Source organism: Cebidichthys violaceus, unplaced genomic scaffold, assembly GCF_023349555.1.
Source record: "Cebidichthys violaceus isolate CVI_PGR_0920_01 unplaced genomic scaffold, fCebVio1.0.p SCAF_7, whole genome shotgun sequence".
Lineage (NCBI taxonomy): Eukaryota > Metazoa > Chordata > Actinopteri > Perciformes > Stichaeidae > Cebidichthys > Cebidichthys violaceus.
The window spans coordinates 6968229-6989041 of record NW_027176927.1 but is presented as its reverse complement, the minus strand read 5'-3'; the positions used below and the strand labels follow the sequence as shown (position 1 = coordinate 6989041).

Sequence of the window (20813 nt, the reverse complement as noted above, 5' to 3'; positions counted from 1 at the left end):
GTGTGTGTGTGTGTGTGTGTGTGTGTGTGTGTGTATGTGTGTGTGTTTGTGTGGTGGCGGCGGATGCAGGACAAATGAACACCAGCAGTTTCTTCTTCTCCCCCGAAGGCTCATGTGGTCAAGTTGGGTTTGAGGAAGTGGGTGGGGGCAGTTGTTTTCAACTTTCAGTTAAAACCACCTGCAGCAAGCTCTGTCCACTGTAGCACTTTCAGAAGTGATTTTACTTTAGATAGTGCTTGGAAAGCTTTTTTTTTTTACCTTTAATCTTTAAAAAAGAAATCCTGCTAAAAGTGGAATCACCTGACAGAATAGTGGTGTCAGTGACTTGACAGTGAACAGTTATCTTTTTGATTGTCGCCTTTGACATCGGAGTAATGGCATCCAGAAACAGAGTACATATTACTATGGGTCCATTTCTTTAACAATAGACTATATTGTGTTATTGTGTTATAACAGTTATCAATTAGTCATTTTACAGAAAATGAATCAGAGACAACTGTGAATGTCAATCAAGTTACAAAATACTAAACATTTCCACTTCACTGCTCTCTTGTGAGGATTTGGTGACTCATGAGCAGCTTAGAGAAATGACTGGGCTCTGGTCTGTAATGGTCATGTTTTTTTAAGTATTTTTTTTTTATTAATTAGTAATGAAAAAAAAAAAGATTGTATGACTTATCATACTGGATTTTCGTGGGCCCTCTCCACCTGTGTGCCTCTATGGTCACCAACAGCTTTTAACAGACATGATCCTCATTGGACATAGTAGCTGTGGATTACTTGATTGACTCTTAGCGTGTTGCAGTGCTTGAAGAGGTATAAGTGTTAGATCCTTTACTTAAACTAGCATTACCACACAGTAAAAATACATACAATTAAAAGTCCTATTTTCAAAATCTTACTTAACTGCAGAAAGCATGCCTCCAAAAATGTGGTGAGGTAGAAGTATAAAGTAAAATAAGAATACCTCAACGTTGTACTTTAGTAGGCCCGTAACACCTGAGTAAATGCACTGAGTTATATCCCACCAGTGACTAATCAGCATGTGTGTCTGGACCCAGTGTAAGCACCATGTCTTAGAGGAGCATCTAGCACAATGTTGTAAACCGAGAAGACGTATCGATTATTCATCGTTTTCTTTGTGTCTGCAGTTGATTTCCTACCTCTGATAAAATGAGGTATTGCATACCATTATTAGAACAATCCCCCTTCAATTGCATGTACAGAGTCCTGCAGGCTGTCATAACAAACCACAATAATTATACCAGCATATGAAGAGAGATTTTATGGAAGTGCTTTTGTTCAATATGAAGTGAAACTCCAAACCTGCATTGGAATTGAATGTCTCTTCTATGCATTGAATATTCTACCGATTAGTGTGGCGGAAATTTGTGGCAGCAACATGGGATTACATTTGTCAACTGAGCACTACAAAGCAAAACCCGATCCGCTGCTATTACGTAACGGCCGGTGACATAACTCTCTCCAGCCTGGGACGGTCAGGGCGCACAGGGAGCGCAGGGAGGGAGGGAGGGTTGGGGGAGAGACCGAGGTGCACGGCTTGTGAACGGCCGGCCGGTCCAGCTGCACTCTCTCCTCTCTGCTGCTGCCTCGGGGGGAATTCAATTATTTCAAAACAACCCCACAAGAGGAGGTGTGCTGTTTAACAAAGGGAGGCAGGCAGAGAGGGGTATAAGATGACGACCGAGTTTTGGGACCCGCTGTAAGGACAGGAATTAGGCGAGATGGCAGTGCACGTTTTCAAATGCCTGCGCCGGCCCGGGCGCTAGAACAACCAACAGGTAGTATGAGCTCGAGTTTTGTCACGTTAACGTCTGAGTCTTATGGCGGCAGGTGGAGTTCAAAACCGACTGTCGTTTGACTGTGTGTGTGTCTGTGTGTGTGTGTGTGTGTGTGTGTGTGTGTGTGTGTGTGTGTGTGTGTGTGTGTGTGTGTAGGGCCAACCAGTTTTTTGACAGGAGAGTAATGGAATATGAGGAACCCGACGTGCCCCCCGCTGACAGCCCCCTCAAAAGAGGTAAGAGGATCCATCACTGAGCTTTCATTCTGCAGCTTGTTTGAACTGTTGTGCCTCTACAAGTAGCATGCAACTTGCTTGAGCTACGTATTGTTTATTTTTAGTTGCATATTTACATTCTATTGTGTTATTTTTTGTCTTTATGTCGTTCTCTCTTTAACACAATGCAAGCCTTGTCTCCCAGCATGCCATGCTTTGCCCACTCCCACCCACATCTATCTCCTCCCTCCCACTCTTTATCTCATATACTGCTCACCTTTCCTTCACTGGCTGATTATCTCTGTCTGTCTTCCTTGTCACAATGTTCACTATTATCTTCTTTCCCTCCACTCTCATCCATCCCCATTAACCCCCCTCATCCCTTTCATGGAGTGTGGTTAAGGTGCTGTGAGTGGGTAAGAATGGCAGTAAGCCGGAGTAATCCTTAAGGATTAGTTCTTATTTTTGCTTCTGTTTTTGGTCAATGCTTTACTATTCAAAGCCTCTTCCAGGCTAAAATCAAACTGTTGACTGTCACTTGAGATAAGACATCTTGTCCTTCTGCCACAGAAACCCACTGCACACCTTTCATACTACTCTCATTCGACACCTTTTGCTAGAGTTTACATCCTAACCTTTCACCAAATGGTGTAGAGTGCAGAGCAAAGAAAAGAAAGTGAGTTTTTATATTTGGAATATACCAGATATGACTGAAATACATTTTTAGGAATCTTTTCTAAAATGATGCTCAAGACAGCTGGAGCTGGAACAACACAATACACAATATTGTCAGTGAAAAAAGACCACTTCAACAACCTTAACGATAACATTAACGATACAGAGGGTAAAGGTTTAGTGGTTAAAGTTTTTTTTTTTTTAAAGAGCAGCATCAGCTAACTTCAGATACTGGAACTGCTGTAATGGCGTTTCAATCTGGTTTAAGTGAGTTTCAGTGTGGTTGTACAGTTTTTCATACTGCTGATATGGCCCTTCTTAAGGTGACAACTGTCTTGGTTTTAGTGGCGGTTGTGGGTGTCTTCTCATTATTCTTGAGCGCTGGGTTTGAGTCTCTGGTACTGCTCCACATTGCATTTCCTCCTGCCCTTCAGGTTAAAACTCTGCCTCTGTTCATTATTGGTTCAATTTCTGTCTGTGGTGTCCCTCAGGGATCTGTTGTGGGTCCGATTCTTTTCTCTATATACTATATGTTATTCTGCAGTCATTTGTGAATGTACTATTGGTGTCAGCCAGTAGAATCTTTCTGTAAACAAAGTGATATCAAGCATGATCATTTCTTGCAATAAATCTTAACTTATGGACCAAAAATACTTTCAGTTACAAAAATCACAACCATTTTTGGCCTTTCTACAAATGTATTTTGAAACTCCTTTAAAGTCATTTTTAAAAAGTCAGTCACTTATAGGCCAACATACTTAGATCATACAGAAATGAATTGTTTTCTTTTAAAATGTGCTTTTAATTCACCTCAAAACTGTGAATCCTGCTTTTTATTTATATTTATTAAGGATTTATTCAAATATATGAAATTCATTTTTATGGTTTGTTAGCGGTCAGTGCTGAGCTTCATTATTTATGAACCAAACACCCTCATACCGCTTTATTACTACAAATAATTTAAGGTAAATTGACCTTTAGCTAAGCCCCTCTCCCACTGCTTCATTGTCAAGCTGTCAGAGTGACTATTGGGCCCAAACTGTCACTAACTGCACTCCCTGAATATATTATAATATATATTAACTTTTGGAAAAACAAAAAAGCAATTTCACATAGAAGCAGACAACAATATGCGTTTTAAGGATATTTCCAGGATGTCGAACTGATTAAGCAGCGAAAACAGGTTAAAAAGAAAAAGATAGACGCTAAAGTCTACAGATCACAGTGTAAAAGTGAACAACCACATCACCTGGCGATCGAGACAGAAGACAATGAAATTATGCAACAACACTATTCCTGTAAAGCCAAATAGGTCTTTATTTTCTGTTACAATCATTAAAAAGCAAAGAAACATAACTTTTTAGAAACGTATATCCTTCTATCCTATCCCTCCTTCCAACCTCTCCTGGTAATACAAAATCCAAAGAAAAAAATCTTGGGAGCCCGTGCAACGCTAACTTTTGGGTTTGGCCTTCAAAAACACTCATACCATGCAGCACTCTACTGCATGTTTTAGTCAACAACCTAGTCTAATCTGGACAAACATCCAAACCAGCTTTATCAGGCCCGCTTTAATTGAGTTTACACATGTGTGTTTCTGTTTCAATTATTCAGTATGGTATCATATATTGACTAATTTCATTATATTGTAAATAAGTTAAATTCTTTCGGATTTACTTATTTTAATTATACAGATTGTCATAGACTGAAAACGCTATCTGCCTTTTTCACTTCTACATTATTTTACATTGGCATAAGGTTGAAGATTATTGAGAAGGTAATGAAATAGCTAATCTGACTTTAATACATTTACATTTTGTATTATTTCTGTGCTCTATGTCTCATGGTTTTGTATTCAGACGAAGGAGTCGACCTACTCTCTGGGTTCAGTGGTCTTCAGTGCTGTTATGTAATGCCGCAACTGTCACTTCAGCAGTCAGCTTAGATGTCAGAGTGTAGAGACGTTAGTGAGATTTTGACTGATGAGTGCTGTTTAAATTTGTGCCTCTGTAATCATGCAGTCTTGTATAGTTTGTGTGTGTCCGTGTGTGGACATGGTGGTGGGTTTTTGGCCTGGCTGAAGTGCGTCTTACTAAATTTGTACATGCTGTGTCACATTTAGTTTGTACAAAGACCGATGTTGGTGATCGCATTAGATTATTTTTCCACCACAAGCCACACACTGCAAACTGTCAATTGCATTCAGCTTAGAGATCATCTTTATTAAGTTTAAATTGTTAATACCAAATTTAAAAAATGACAAGGGTTTAAATCACTTACCCTGGCTCATTTCTGTTGATAAGTTCATGACTTACAAAAACATAAACAACCATCAAGCAACAGCTTTTTTTCTCACATAATGTTGATTGGTTTTCATTTTTAATTAAACAGAAGAAACATCCACAGCATTCCTCCAATCCCCAAAAGACAATCTTAACAAACATAACATTAAATATAAATAAGCAAGTATTTAGATATTAGATAAGGGGAAATTATTAATAAAACAGTAATGAAAAACACATTACACAGATAAATACATATGCAAGAAACAAAATAAACTATATACACAAGTAGAAACATTTAAATGAGAATAATATAATAATATATATGCAAATAACAATACAGAAATAAATATATCCATAGAACCAACTGCTTTGTTTTCAGTGCTGGTTAAATAATTTGGTAATCAGATGATGATTTAGATTTTTGCATTTCTATAACTGTCTAATGAAAAGAAGGACAATCAGTCCTTATGCTACTTTGAAACCATATTAATACAATGCTTATGTATTTAACATTTTAACTTTGGAAACATTTAAATCCCATCAAAGAATAAAAGAAAATGTATTGCTTTTGATTTGGAAATTATGCTTATATTTACCTCAAAAAGTTCCTTTTAAAGCATGATTTAATTTAACATAAATCGTATACATTTTATTTAGCAGTCCCCTTCAACCATTTGCACATTAGTGTTAAAATGTCTTTACATTTTCCGCCTGTGTGTGCACTGCTCTGCTTTCACTCCATGCTTTCTGCTTATGAAGCAAAACTGATTTGATGAGGGGAGGAAAACAGTGGAAACCACAGAGGGCCTGATCTGGTGTCAGACAAAGACCGGCTAGCTCTACGTCTTCCATTGATACTTATCTCGCCTGCCTTCAAACCTCTCTGTCACACACACACCCGCAGGCACACATACATACAACTCCAGAAATAAACCCCTTGTTTCAGAATCGTCCCTCCGCCCGTTTAGTCACACTCACTGCAGTTCAGACTTTCTCACAATTGCGGTCAAACAGGCAGAAAAAAAGAGGACCTATTGCTTCACAGACACCCACCTTCTCTGCCTTTATCTCCTGTGTGTGTGTGTGTGTGTGTGTGTGTGGGTGTGTGTGGGTGGGTGTGGGTATGGGTATGGGTGCCGAAGAGTCACACAAACATAACATAGACACACAGCATTGTAAATAGGAATCCTCTAATTTAATCAGTAAGGCTTCTTATCTGACCACAGGCCTTTGTACATTGGAAAAAATACTGAAAAAAAAGTAGTGCATTTTGAAAACCCTGAATCAAACTGCCACTAAGGATTTGACAACGAGTTTATCACAGCTGAATCTGTAACATGAAGCCCGGGTTAGTTTCTGTCACATTTCATGCTAATTTGATTTAATCCCCTGATTAAAAGTCAACCCTGTGTATATAATATTCAGGATTTTACATAGTTATATTCTAATTTGCATTATGTTTTGTTACATTTGTTACAGCATCACAATGATTTTACAAAATTGTAAACTTGATCTGTCACTGCCAAGCTAACCCTGCTACAATGCAGGTTTCAGTGGTGGAAGAAGTATTCAGATCATTTAGAAACACAAACTTTAGGATAAGCAAAAGTCCTGTATTTAAAATTGTATTTAAGTAGCAGAAGTATTGACAACAAAATGTACTTCAAAAATAAAAGTACTCATTATGCTTAACGTTTTTCTAATACTGGCAGGATTAAAAAAAGTACAGATTAAACCCTTTTTAAAAAGTACCAATGTGATGTTTAGTCCTGGGTTCAATTTGGGGTTTTACCTGAGTTTAAGTGTAGTCTGTAAAGCTCATGAATACACTGCTGTTGTGTTTCTGTTTCTAAAATATTCAACCAGATGCACATATTTAGTGCAGCTTGTAGTGAAACTTTGATTTACAGTAAATGTTGTGTAGTTTTGAATCACTAACAATATTTCTTCTCCCTCAGGAGGAGTTGTGTCCAAGAAGACTCATTTGAGTAAGTGATTTATGAAATATGTTGCGTTAGCATGTATGTGTGTCTGAATGTGGTAATGGCATTGCTTGTGTTTGTGCTAGATATTTGTGCATGCATTGTGGTTGACTTCATAGTTAGTGAACATACAACATTGCACCTGTACAGCAAGACACCAAACACACACAAACACTGTGTAGTGTCGTTGCATTAGCAACACGGTGTATGTGCTGTGTGTTGCACCTGTGCTGCCCCCCTCACACACACACACACACACACACACACACACACACACACACACACACACACACACACACACACACACAGACACAGAGACGCATTGCATACACACAGTGACGAAAATATCAACTACTAAACTACTAGGGGTTTGGCATCTGAATGCAGATGACAGAGATAACGTCTCATCTTTTTTTAACTTCTTTGGTTTAACACTTTCTGCCACAACTTTAGCACACCTGGGTGTGTTATCAAACGTTGAGATGCTATGTAACACACACCAACCTTTGTGTTAAGTGGTGTGACAATAAACATATTGATCATAAACAATGATGATTCTTGTGATTGTTGCTTGTGAGTGAGAGCACATGTACGTATTGAAGATAGCCATGGTAGTCTTGTGTTGTTCGGTGCATCAGTCAGGCGTTATGTACACTGTACATACTCTGCACTTAACTATAATTTTAAGGCTCTTGTACTGTACCCGAGTATTTCCATTTGCTGATACTTTCTTTTTCTACTCCACTACATTCAACAGGGAAATATTGTTCTACATTAATTTGACTTTGAAGAGTTTACATGCAAACATATGATCACCTAACAAACTATGATGCATTGTTATAGATTAAACTACACAACAGTATTCAAAGTAGTTAAAATCCACCTTGACCAGCTGCAACATTAAAATGCTGCTCACATCTTAATGCAGCGTTAATAATAATCCAGTAATGTGACAACGCGCTGTGATGGGGGCCATTCCTTTACTTTAAGTACACTTTAAGTACATTTTGCTTGCAAAACTTTTGCACATTTAGATAAGTAAAATTTAGAAAATTCACTTATAGGAGAGTAATGTAAAAGACAGAAATATTTTTGTAACTTACTTTGCTTATTCCTGTTGAAAATAGTTTAGTTTAAATTCTCAGGGTCCTAAAGGTGCCAGACACTATAAAGCAAATTTTTTGTTAACATGTGGTGAAGAGTGAGGGGGTGAAGGATAACAACAAAGGTATAAGGAAAAAGTACCTTGAGAAAGAAGCCAGGGCAGGGGACAGTCCCCCCCTTTCTTTCTCTGTCTCCTCTCTCTCTGTCTCCTCTCTCTCTCTCTCTCTGTCTCTCTCTCACACACACGCACACACGCTAACAAGGAAGGTGAGGCGGTGACTGTTACTCAAAAGTCTGAATAAGTGTGCTAAAGCTGCAGTAAGCACCTGACACGGCTTGCTGAAGGAAGAACGAAAAAAGACAGAAGAAATACTGAAAGAATAGATGGTGCGAAAAAAGTGTGTCAAAAGAAAGAGTATTGTTAGACAAAGTGAGAGGACAAGCGACTTTGTGAAAGTGGGACAAACGTCTGAGACTAGTGGAGGAGTGAGGATGATGCGAGGTAGGAATGAAGTTTTTTTGGCGTGTGTGTGTGCGCGCATGTGTAAGTGTGTGTTTCTGTGTGTGGGCGATTTAATCAAAGATATTTTGTCAATTAGATCAATTGCATGTTATTGTTCAAAGTTTCTCTCCATCAACCCTGATTTTAGAGTTTATTGAAAGTGATTATATGACTGTGAAGTGATCCTTCTGATGCGTCATGTTGTTATCCAGACAGTCAATATTGTCACTTTTAGGTTTTTTAGTTCAGGTTTCTATTTTTAATTTTTGATGTAACACTAGGTTGAACAGTGAAACAAAAAGTTCAAAGTTTGAGAATTTTGCACTTACGTCAAACTAATTTGAATGTTTAATTTGATGTTTCAACTTGTTTAAAGTACCCTTAATGAAGGCAGATGTTCTTATTTGTTTTGAAACTTCATTGGGTCTCTCCAGAGTTCTTGATTGGCTGACTGTTGTGTATGTTCACATCAATATATGTGTTTCAGTTTTAGGATTTGGTAACATGACTCAATTTTGAGCTCCCTTTGATGGATTGTAAGATTTGAATCATGTCTCAGATATTTCTTCACTCTCTCCCTCCCACATACACCTCAGAAAGCTGAGCTGACTTAAGATGTTGAGAACCAGAGTGCAATTAGTTAAAATGTAGTTTTTTAAACAAATTCCATACATTTTGAGTTTACTGCAAAACATGTGTTGTTTAGACTCATCATATTTTCATGATAAGTAATATAATTAACACATGAAACTTATTAAGGCCCAAGGGACCAGGTTCTAAAAGGACATTTGAAATGGTACAAACCTGTTTGCAAACGCTTCCACCGAATTGTAACCAAAGTAAAAACGAAAGAGACAGGAAAACAGGATGCTTCACAACCGCAGTGCATCAGTTTGAATGGACTAACTTCACACACATACAGTGTACAGTGTACAGACAGGTTGCAGAGGAAATGCTGATATTATTGTGAAAATGTGTTAGTGAAAATGATAAAAGAAAATCAGATTTGTTATATGAAGTAATTTTAAATGAATAGAATTAAAACACACAACACGCAGAAGGGTAGAAACAATAAGAAATTAATAATCTTCTCTATGCAAGTTGCTTACACAGTTACACATTCTCTTGCAACATGCAAACACACACACACACACACACACACACGTATAGATGCACAAGCACACAGATCCGCAGCTGCTTTTTAGATGGCGCCTAGATATAGCATATCTCAGCCCTGCAGCTGTGTGTGGATAATGTGTGCATGAAAGAGAGAGAAGGCTCCCATTGCCGAAAAAATAACTTTTTGTGTCTTCACTTCATCAATAAACATATATTCATCTAATTCATTGGTTTTACACTCTTACAGTGGGCTTGATGCCGTCAAAATTTACGCACAAACAAATTTCATATAGCTTTGTTGTTGTGTTCGGGGGATTCCTGTGTACATTCTTATACAGTTTCTTTATCAGAAAGGATTTCCTTGTGCCTCTAGTGCAGCACTTCCAAAGCGGCAAAAGCGGTTGGCTTTAGATCAAAGCTAACATGAAAATCACAGGTGACACATTCGCCCCAAAATATGGTAAAAGAAAGACAACACTTGAGCTCATTCATACACTTTGCAACTGTCAAAACATTACTTCTTTCAAACACCCCCAAATTCAACCTGCACTTCAAAGTAAAATATGGTTAATCTGGTGCTAATTGATGTTCAGATTAGCTTTGTTACTTCCCATTTTGTCAGATCAGGTACTGTGGGTAGTTGCTCTCACTTTGTTGTCAAATAATGAATGAAACTTAGTAGTTCTCACATAAATGTAACAACCAACGCAGTTTGAAGCATGTAACACCTATCAATCTGCAGTCAGCATTGCAATAAATGAAACCAGAAATGTCAAGTAACAAAATATTCAATACAGACGAGTGGTAAGAAACAGTTCTTATTAAAATACTCTAGTTTGTCAACGTGTTTCTTTCTCTTTTTTAAGGTTTTGTTAAAGATCATTAAATACAGATTACAGTTAGAAATTCAAAAATCATGGCTTTTTAAAGAAATGAATTGTGACAGGCTTATTTTAATTTTGTGTCAGTAAGTCAGAGAGATCTTTTTTTGCTTTGCACAGCAGGACCAATAAATCTAAAGTTGGATTTGGTATGATTAGTTTTAATTGAGAAAAGCATGCATTTTAGATATAATCATTATTTTATTTTGTTAACTACAAAGATGACATATTCTACTTTACCCCCCATAAATATTTTTTTACAATATAAAATATTTTGTGGATTGTGGTTGTTACGCAAGTGATGAGGAATATTTTAAATGTCTTGCCTTAGCAAGGTTCTAAATTAAAATCTTTAAAGTGTAATTTATATTAATTACTTGCGACACTAACTTAAAAAAAACTTGTCTTTACTATTAATAATAATGAGTAAAATAAATATCTTAACCATTTTAAATGATGGTACACACGTTATTAAAACATTTAACTTGCAGTGATGTTGTAGATAAATTAAATGATAATCCTCCTAACCTGGGTTTAATAACATGTTGTTTGAAAACTTTAACAGTCTGCTAATCTCTCACAAACACACAATCAGTGTTGGTCATCTGCCAAAGCCCTAGTTGATATTTTCAGCACTGTGTGTAAGCAGCATACGTGTGTGTGTGTGTGTGTGTGTGTGTGTGTGTGTGTGTGTGTGTGTGTGTGTGTGTGTGAAGGTGTGAGGTGTGTATACAAACTTTGTTTGCACTCTTGCTTGCGCATGTACCGAAGCTTCCGTCAGAGGAAAGTTTTTTTTATTTTTTGTCCGTTTATAGTCTAAGAACAGACTGCTGACGGGGTGATTTCAGGCTGAAGTGTTGAGAGTGTAAATCTGTATCGTCCACCCACCACCTCCCCACCCCACCACCCACACACACACACACATAAACACGCAGACCGTTTGACACGAAAGTGGTGAGCGTACTGAAATAAACTCTTTCTAGGTTGAAATCCAGAGATCAAAACTTTCCTTACGTTTTTCTTTTTTTCTCCTCATACTTTTTTCAGTATATTTAAGGTCATACATATATTGATGACTCTTTTTTGCCTTTTCAGGCTTGTTCAGTGTGATTTATCATATTAGAAGGTAGCTCACTTTACTTTGTCTTGTCAACAAAAAAAAAAATTGAGAACCAAAGTTATTGTCCAGCGTTAAGCAGGAAGTCATTACACTCACAAGAAACCTGTGAATGTTTCGTAATGTCTATTTGCTGTTATACACGGAAGCTTCCGTTGTATGTACGACGACACTGATAAATGTACTTTTTAAGCCATTGATAACTCTAAATCCTGATCAAAAGACATAAATCAGTCCACAGCGTCTCATATGCGGAAGCGTGGGAGGTGGCGCTCTTTTATTTTGACAGACAAACCAGAACACTTCCACCACTGCTCATCTAATGTAGTCAAACATCTTCACTTGTTAACATCATCTCACACAAAATCAATTTTCGGATTTAAATTGATTGGTGTGGTTGTTTTGTTTAAATGATCTCACTTCAGTATGAATATGTAAATATAGCTTTATGTGGTGCGTTTATGGTTGGTTTCATACTGTACGTTGTTACTAGAATGCAGTGGAAATATAAAATGTTGAATGTTCATCAAGACATATTGTAAGTCATAATGCAACAAAAGTAAATAGCATTGCTTGGATAAAGCATACTGAAAAGCTAAATTATTTCTTCATTAATGATTGAGCACATGAGCACATAAGATCTATAGTAGAGATATATGTTTAACATTATTAATTTGTTCATGACCTGAGCCGCTGAGCAGAGATGCCACATGAGGGTAAACCAATATCTTTAGGCATTTGCCAGTAAAAAAAAAAGAAGCTAATTTAGATTAATCTTACATGTAAAATAAAATAAGATAATCCTTTATTAGTCCCGCAGTGGGTAAATTAACAGGATTACAGCAGCATAGTGGATAGTGCAAACAAGAGACATAGTAAAAACAAGATCAAAACAAGTATTGTTTGACAGCGGCAGGAAGGAAGGACCTGCGGTACCTCTTCACACACCGGGGGTGAATCAACCGGTGTGTGAAGGAGCTGCACAGAGCTGCCAGGGCGTCCCGCATGGGGTGGGAGGTGTTGTCCATCAGGGATGATAGTTTAGCCATCATCCTCCTGTCAAGTTTGTTAAGTCTCTTCCTGTCGGCTGTTGAGATGCTGCAGCTTCAGCAGACCACGCCATAAAAAATGTCTGATGCCACCACAGAGTCAAAGAAGGTCCTCAGGAGAGCTCCCTGCACTCCAAAAGACCACAGTCTCCTCAGCATAAATACCCTTTTTGTAAAGGGTATTTATGAAATATGTTTTTTGTTTGTATTGGCTGCTAGACACAATAACCTTTCTCTGTCACCGACAAAGACACTAATGGAAGAAATAAAGGTGGGTTAGTTCAGTATTTTATCTCTCCATCTGTCTCACACACATATGCACACACACCAGGAGATGCTGGGTGTGATTGATATAAGCCTGTGGCTGTAGATAACATTGTAAGACATTCAAAAAAAGCTTCAGTGTTGTCCGCTCTTCAGTTAATTTCCACTTACAGATACTGGTGTCTTGATGCAGATTCCCTGTTTTGTAGGTGTATTTTTTAAGTATAAAAAGGCCCAAAAATAAGTCATGATTTAACTTGATACTGCTTTAGATACCGCGCTCTGTAGTTAGGTTGACATATTAAGAATTATCAGAGCTATGGATGAGCAGTATATGTGATGAATGTGTGTGTGTGTGTGTGTGTGTGTGTGTGTGTAAGTATGTGTGTGATTAGTGAAAGGTTGTGGGTCACGGTGGATTTCCTGTTGTTTGAGGTTTACAATCAGAAGTGAAATAGCGAGAAAAAAAACCAGAGACCACTCATGTTCTCTCCGCCTATCTTGCACGACAGAAAAAAATACAATCATAGTCACAGCTCAGTAACTTCACATGATATTAGATTATATGCAGTATATGATGTTTAGCTTGCAGGAAATGCTTCTGCTGTGTTTATTTGAACCAAATCATCCAGTCATATTGGAGTGTCCGTAACTTCTTGTATTTGTGAACTACTCTAATCCTTATCATGGTGAATATTGAGGTCAATCAATCAGCTCTATTGGTAGAAGCAGCAAACTCATCTCATGATTGTTTGTGTTTTGTTACACATTGTACTCTACGTGTGCATTTAAATAAGTGTATTTTACCTCAGACCGCCTGTCCTCCTCGGGAGCCTTCAGGTAATCCCTGTGGCACCAGATAAAGAGGGCACACACTGACACACTAACACACACTCGTGAGAAAATCTGACACAGTTATGCACGGAAACGCAAATACTTCTGTATCAGCCGTAAGAGCTTGTCTCGCCGAAAATAATCACACACCGTATGTGCATTTGTGGAAGGAAGAGAGAAGGTGACAGGAATAGAAAAAGGAGATTATCTAGTAAAGAATGACAATGCTATATGCTGTTCTTTCTGGTTGTGTGTCATTCTATATTACAATAAATTCATTATATCAAGTAATTATACACAGTACTCTATCATTTTATTGGAGATATGTTTGTCAGGACATACTATAAAACTGTTCACACCTGTCACCAACACAGACTTTTAGACTTCTCTGGTGCTTTAATGCATCAAATAACATCTGATTCTGACAAAAATCGCCACTAAGCAAAAGATTGAGGGGCGTGAGAGCTCCCAGAGATCAGGGGCACGAAGGGGGGGAGGTGAGAGGGGGGTGGGCCGTTACTGGCAGTGATGAAGGTAGAGAGAGTGCATTACTGGCAACTGTGTCCTTTATGAGCGAGACAGAGATGGATTCACAAAGAAAGAATTGACATGAAAGAGGGACAGTCAGAGTGAAAGAGAAGTCAGTCAACCACTTGAAAGGGCTCTGAGGTTGACACCTTCGTATTCTTCGCCTTTCTCCATTTGCAAATATTCCACGTCCTCAGAAGACTCCTCTCCTTGCCGTATTTGATGTTATTTTGTTCATTATTATTAAGGCAGGATGTGTTTGAGAGGAAAATACCTTTGGTTCAGTCTGGTCACACAGCAATTGATACATGTTTGAGGGGGAAGTACAGCAGAGGTTCTCACAGTGGGAATTGCTCAGATGACTTCTTTTAGTAAAATTATAACGTGTCATTCTGATGCTTGTTGGCTTATGTTACTTTGACTGTGAGAAGCTGTGCGCTACAGAAGTTTAGATTGATGTTTTAATGGATATTAAAATGATTTTATGAAACAGACAGCATGTGGAATTCTTCAATGGTATTCAAAGAACATGAACTATTCCACTGTTTAATTTCATTGAGAAATTTTAGCTTTTCATATGCTGTTCAGCTACTGCATGAATGATACTGAAGATCGAGTTGGCTCAGTAGCTTTGTCCCTCCTGGTGTGCTATCTGAGTGAGTGTGAAGTGGTACTACCCATGTGGAGGAAAGTAGATGTGGAATGCACTTGAAAATGTTAACACTGCTTTTACTCCTGTGTTTGTTTAGCCCAGATTGAGGTTATCCCGTGTAAGATCTGCGGGGATAAGTCCTCTGGAGTGCATTATGGAGTCATCACTTGTGAGGGCTGCAAGGTGAGATGACAGCATCTGACACACACTATACAAACAGACACACAAGACTTTTCATAATTTTGCTCAACTAGAAACTAGACTAAGACTTTGAAGGGGTTGAGACCAAGTCAAGACCAAGACCAGACTAGCGCGAGTCCCACAAGCCCATCGTCACTCCTCAAGCTGTGAAAGATCCACATTCCCATAAAAACACCCACAGAAAACAAATAAAGATTCATTTTCATTCACCTATTACTGTATATTGTCAAATATATATATATATATATATATATATATATATATATGCATGTATGTTTGAGGAGTGCTTATGCTTTGCATGTTTCACATTTTATTGTAAGTGTGTCATGCAGTGTGGAACTCACACTGGTCCGGTCTTGGTCTTCACTCAGTGTATAAGTGTACCATGAGAAATATCATGATAAAATTATCAGAAGGCATTGCAGAGGTGAATTTTACATGTGGGAATTTTCCTTTGTTTTCTTTTGAGCAATCACAGTAATGATGCCACCAAATAAATTAGACAATGCACAAGCAATTTAGAGATATCCCCACAGTTGTGGTCTTGACCGGTCTTGATATAAAATCTTGAGTCCTCTATGTCTGAGAAGGAGACCGAGAGTAAAGATGTGGTCGAGACAAGACAGAGACGTTCAAAAAGTGGTCTTGAGTCCGGTCTCGAGACCAAGACCGATCTTAAATAACACAACCCTGTCGATTATCACGTGTTTGTAAGTCTTAAATCCAGTTTCTGTTGGGCTTTGTTAATCATGCCATACTAACCCTAACCCTCAGGGATTTTTCCGGCGTAGCCAGCTGCCTACCGTATCCTACTCCTGCTCCAGGCAGAACAACTGTCAAATCGACCGGGCCAGCCGCAACCGCTGCCAACACTGCCGCCTGCAGAAGTGCTTAGCAAAGGGCATGAGCAGAGATGGTGAGACACAAACACACCGACATGCAGACCGACAGACAAAATATATACTCCACTCACAGCATTTCTTTATTTTCTCGTGTTCATGTTTTTGTCCTCCGCAGCTGTGAAGTTCGGACGGATGTCCAAACGTCAGCGTGACTCTCTGATTGCTGAAGTGGAGAGACATCGACAGCAGCAGCAGCAGCAGCAGCTTCAGGGAGAGGCCCAGTCTCTCTTGTCCTTCTCCACCAAGGCCCGTCAAGACCGCTCCCCACAGCTCCTTCAGCCCATGGCCTCAGCCTACTCTTTCACCGGGGAGGCCGAGCTGCTGTCCTACACCGCTGATGTTCACCCTTACCTGGTCTGCTCCACAAACGAGTCGCAGGTGTCGGGTATGATCTACCGAGGCTCCGGTGTGTCTCCCACATCGAGATCCCAGGCGAGGGGAGACAACAGCGGACACCTTGACATAAGAGGTAAGGCTCTCATGTGTGTACACACATCACAATTGTGTACGTTGTCCTTTTCTGCTTATTTCTCATTTGTCTTCTTTATTCCTCATGTCAGGGTTTGACTCCAGGCAGCCATCTCATGATCTTGTGGGGATTCACCCCTACAACCCTCTGGAGGATTCTTACAGCCTCTATATAGGTGAGCAAACATCACAGTGGGCTAACGTGAATAATGCTGTGTTGTATTTTAATATTTACAAGTGTTTCTTTTTTATTTTCAGATGAGCTGTGTGCCAGCATTGTGCGTTCCCACAGAGAGACCAGCCAGTACAGAGTGGAGGAGCTGCAGGCTCTCAGATGGAAGCTGCTCAGCAGAGAGGAGATCCAAGCCTACCAGAGCAAAGTATACCAACCTGACGACTGTTTTCTGGTTCTCAGACTCCCTCTCACATTTGAGTGAACTTAAAAGAAAACGCGCCATTTCAAATGATATTGAGGCTATTTTTGATTCATTAAACAGAAAAACTGTCATTTTCCCTCTCCTCTTCTTCTTCCTCTTTGATCACATATGAAGCTAATGCTTTTCAGCAGCACATATGTTATAATATTTAATTACATTTGATAAAGAGATACAATACAGAAACATTCTGTGCTAACTCCAAGCAAAGATCAGTAGACTGGACAGTGAGGATGACTTTATGTGTGATGAGTAAAATAATTGAGTCTCTATTTTGGTTGATTTAAATATTATGTTCAAATAAACTCACCCTACAAATATATTTTCTCTCTTACTCTCTCTCCCAGTCGGTGGATGAGATGTGGCAGCACTGCGCTATCCGACTGACTGATGCCGTGCAGTATGTAGTGGAGTTTGCAAAACACATCCCAGGTTTCCGTTTGCTCAGCCAGAACGACCAGATTGCTCTCCTGAAGACTGGTGAGTTTGTCTGTCAAAAAGTCACCGCCAATCATAATCTAAAATGCTTTTATTCTCTGGTTTACCTTCTCCTAACGCATCCCCCGCCCCCAGGCTCGATGGAGGTGGTTCTGGTCAGGATGAGTCGCTTTTTCAACACTGAGAACAACACCGTCTTCTTTGATGGGAAATTTGCTGGAGCTGAAGTCTTCAAGTCTTTGGGTGAGGATTTCTCTACACACAAAGGCCGTTCTGAAGCCGTTCATGCAGTGAGCACAATATATAAATATGGTGCTTTATCAATGCTTTGTGGTTTGTTGTCTTGCAGACTGTGGTGATTTAATCACAGCAGTGTTTGACTTTGCTCACGGTATGTGTGATCTAAAGCTTACAGAGCAGCAGATTGCTCTCTTCAGTGCTCTCGTGCTGATCAACACAGGTAAGATCAACTCACCTGTACCTCCATTATGTTGCATGTTATTCATTAACATAAAATAGTGGGAAGACATTGTAGCAGGAGTTGATTACCAGCAGGATAAGCAACATGTAACAGGCTTTGCAATCTCAATCCAGCAACATCCATTTCATTTTGTTTAACTTTACGAAGCAGATTTTTCTTTCCTTGTTCTGCGGGATTTACCTTGGATTTACTTTGATGGTTATTTATAGCTTGATCTAGTCTGTGTCAGTGTCATGATCATCTTTAAGACCAAAACGTTAACATTTTTGAAAATATTGCTCTTTGAAGAAGCTTCTCAGCTTTCCATTTGAATCAAAACTATAAAATGTTCCATCATATTTTATTCATTCATTCACTCATTCCCACACAATTAACCTCTCTGCCCCCCAGTGGCAGACAAGGAAATGTAACAGGCCACACAGTGAGCCAGGACTATTCACATGATTGTAGAATGATTTGAGTGTATGGTAAAGTTTTAAAACAAATTAGCTTATTTTTTTTGTCTTTCTGTGCAGATCGTCCTTGTCTGGAGGACAGAGGCAGAGTTCAGCGAGTGCAAAGAAGTGTGGAGTTTGGACTCACACACATTCTACACCGAGACAACCAAGACAGTCTAATGCACAAGGTACATGTCTCAGTACAGAGCAAATACTTTCTCTTTATTTGCTCTATCCAAACACATTATTCGTTGACCTGCATGCTCCTCACTGTAGTAGACAGTGTATTTCTAACTTTGTTTGTGTTCTCCCTGCAGCTGTACCAGAGGATGTCAGTGTTGCGTTCACTGTGCAGTCTGCACATGGAGAAGCTGCACTGGTTCAGTCAGCGTTACCCGCTCACTGCTCACTCCCTGTTCCCTCCACTCTACAAGGAGCTGTTCGCCTCTGAGGCAGAGCTGCTGCCGGGGACCACTCAATGATGATTAACCAGTATACGCAAAGTCATACACACATTATTTTAAGTCTCTTCATTATATCCTGACAGAATCTATTTTTCTAATAATTACAAAAAGAGCTCGTTGGTAGATCGTGTCAAACATAAATTTCAATATTTTGATAGCTTAAATCTATTTTGATTATTCCAGGGAAACATGCATTTTGTTGTTGTTTGACAGCTCCTTGTCAGTGAGACACAGCATTAATTTTCTCAGGATACGTGCTATTGTGAGTCACAGTAAATGTGTGTCACAGTGCGTTTGGACATAGAAATTCAAAGACGCAGGATACCGATCGTTGTTAATTGAAACTTAAAATGTAAGTCCACACAAAATGTTTCTTTGGAGTTTAAAACGCGGACTTCCTGTAGAGTTAAAAGGTGACTTTGCAGATGGTCCAGGACAAGCTAGATAGAAAAACAAGATAGAAAAAGCCAAACAAAATTATAACAATTTAGACAGAAAGAAAGAATCATCCAATAACAACAAATGTGCAGGCAGAGCCAAAAAAGCAAGAAGGTTATTACCACGCGTCTCCCCTTGAGAAGTAAACATCACATTCCAGGAGCAAAATAGCAATATTATGCAATCAGAATAATAATCATATGTGCACACCCAATTAAATCCAGCATTGATGTGCTTCTTCACAGTACAGTCACATTTAGTTTACAGATCAAAAACACATTTAAGTGTGCAGTATCTTTTTAATATATTGCATATCAAGTATTCCCGACAAAACATGAAATATTGGTGTGTATCAATTAAACACATCCACAATAGACAACCTGCCTCTTTGTATCTGTATGTCTGTAGAGAAATGTCTCTCCTCAGGTTGATGTTGTCAGATTGACTAATAAGTCCTACAAAGCAGCAGTACCTCTTAAATGGTATCATCTGTGTTTGAATATATCCTCACAGGCTTTTTATATCTTTTGAGCTTTGAAAATATGTTGGATTAAAAGTAGAAATTTAATACAAAATGTGAGAGACACTGTAGAAGTCTCTTCCTCTGTGTGCAAACTTTTCCTTTTTTTCCAGATTAACTTGCATATGTTTTGCTTTCTTAACATATCTTTGAATAAAGCCATGAGTAAATTGGAAATGATAAGATGTTTCAGCATTAAATACTGTAGTCCTCTCTGTTGCTGGAATGGCTGAGATTATAATGAACTTAATTCCATGTAAATCTGCTAATAAACTGCTGAGGCTGTGATACAAAGCAGATGTGGTAACTTTATTTGATTGTGTAATATAAACAGTTGTGTAAGACTGACAAATGCAAGAAAGGAAGAGATCCTGTTATGGTATGATGAGAAAAATCCTTAACTCAACAAAACACAGTTTAATTATAGCAGACATAGCTCAGAAGTGATAAGCATGGTTTATCATTCGCAGTAGCATATAACAAGTTCCTAGTTTAGTCCCTGCACCATGTAGAGTTGTTGCTGTTGCATTCAAAACAAAGGAAATGTTAGTCATTGTGGGTGACCCTTCAGCAGACTCTGGCAGTGGAAAGTTATCAGGTTGTCATAGACAAAAACTGTTGCTAACCAAGTTAAGAGGAAGCAAATTAAAAGACAAATGGATGTGGTAAATATGACATTTTCCTATAAGCCACAAAGACTTTATGTCAAATGTACGTTGTACGCTAGAAAGCTAGCTTTATCTCCTTCATTGTGAGAAAGTTTGCTGAAAGCAACTTTCTACATTCAGTGGTTTTTGTTTTCATATTTCAGTTTGGTTTGGAAAGACAGTGTTCAGGTAAACACTACTTGTTGTGATGTTCTCTCTCTCTCTCATGTCTCAACTACAGCACAGCTTTATGTTTATTTAATTACCTGTTTCCCACTCGTGGCAGCTATTTCACCCACAGTAATACCACTTCAATTTTCATCTGCTGTGGGGGTTTTTCTAAGATACTTTTGCTTCTCAGGATCTGTTTAGTC

At 38.7% G+C, this 20813-nt stretch overlaps 1 protein-coding gene across 1 annotated transcript; it reads left to right on the top strand.

The window, feature by feature from the left end:
* Positions 1-1597: 1597 nt before the first annotated feature.
* Positions 1598-20042, top strand: rorc (RAR-related orphan receptor C). Its single transcript, XM_068735546.1, has 13 exons — positions 1598-1802; positions 1959-2038; positions 6936-6965; positions 15107-15192; positions 15985-16126; positions 16228-16581; positions 16673-16756; positions 16839-16960; positions 17362-17494; positions 17588-17695; positions 17802-17912; positions 18449-18558; positions 18688-20042. Exons 2-13 carry the CDS (start codon positions 1987-1989, stop codon positions 18850-18852), a joined length of 1497 nt encoding a protein of 498 aa, XP_068591647.1. The 5' UTR covers positions 1598-1802; positions 1959-1986; the 3' UTR covers positions 18853-20042.
* The last annotated feature ends 771 nt before the right edge of the window (positions 20043-20813 follow it).

Bases quoted from the DNA above. Each gene is read 5' to 3' on its own strand.
- rorc (XM_068735546.1), top strand. From the start codon at position 1,987: ATGGAATATGAGGAACCCGACGTGCCCCCCGCTGACAGCCCCCTCAAA. The intron at 2,039-6,935 runs GTAAGAGGATCC...CTTCTCCCTCAG, and splicing joins TGACAGCCCCCTCAAAAGAG to GAGGAGTTGTGTCCAAGAAG. The intron at 6,966-15,106 runs GTAAGTGATTTA...GTGTTTGTTTAG, and splicing joins GTCCAAGAAGACTCATTTGA to CCCAGATTGAGGTTATCCCG.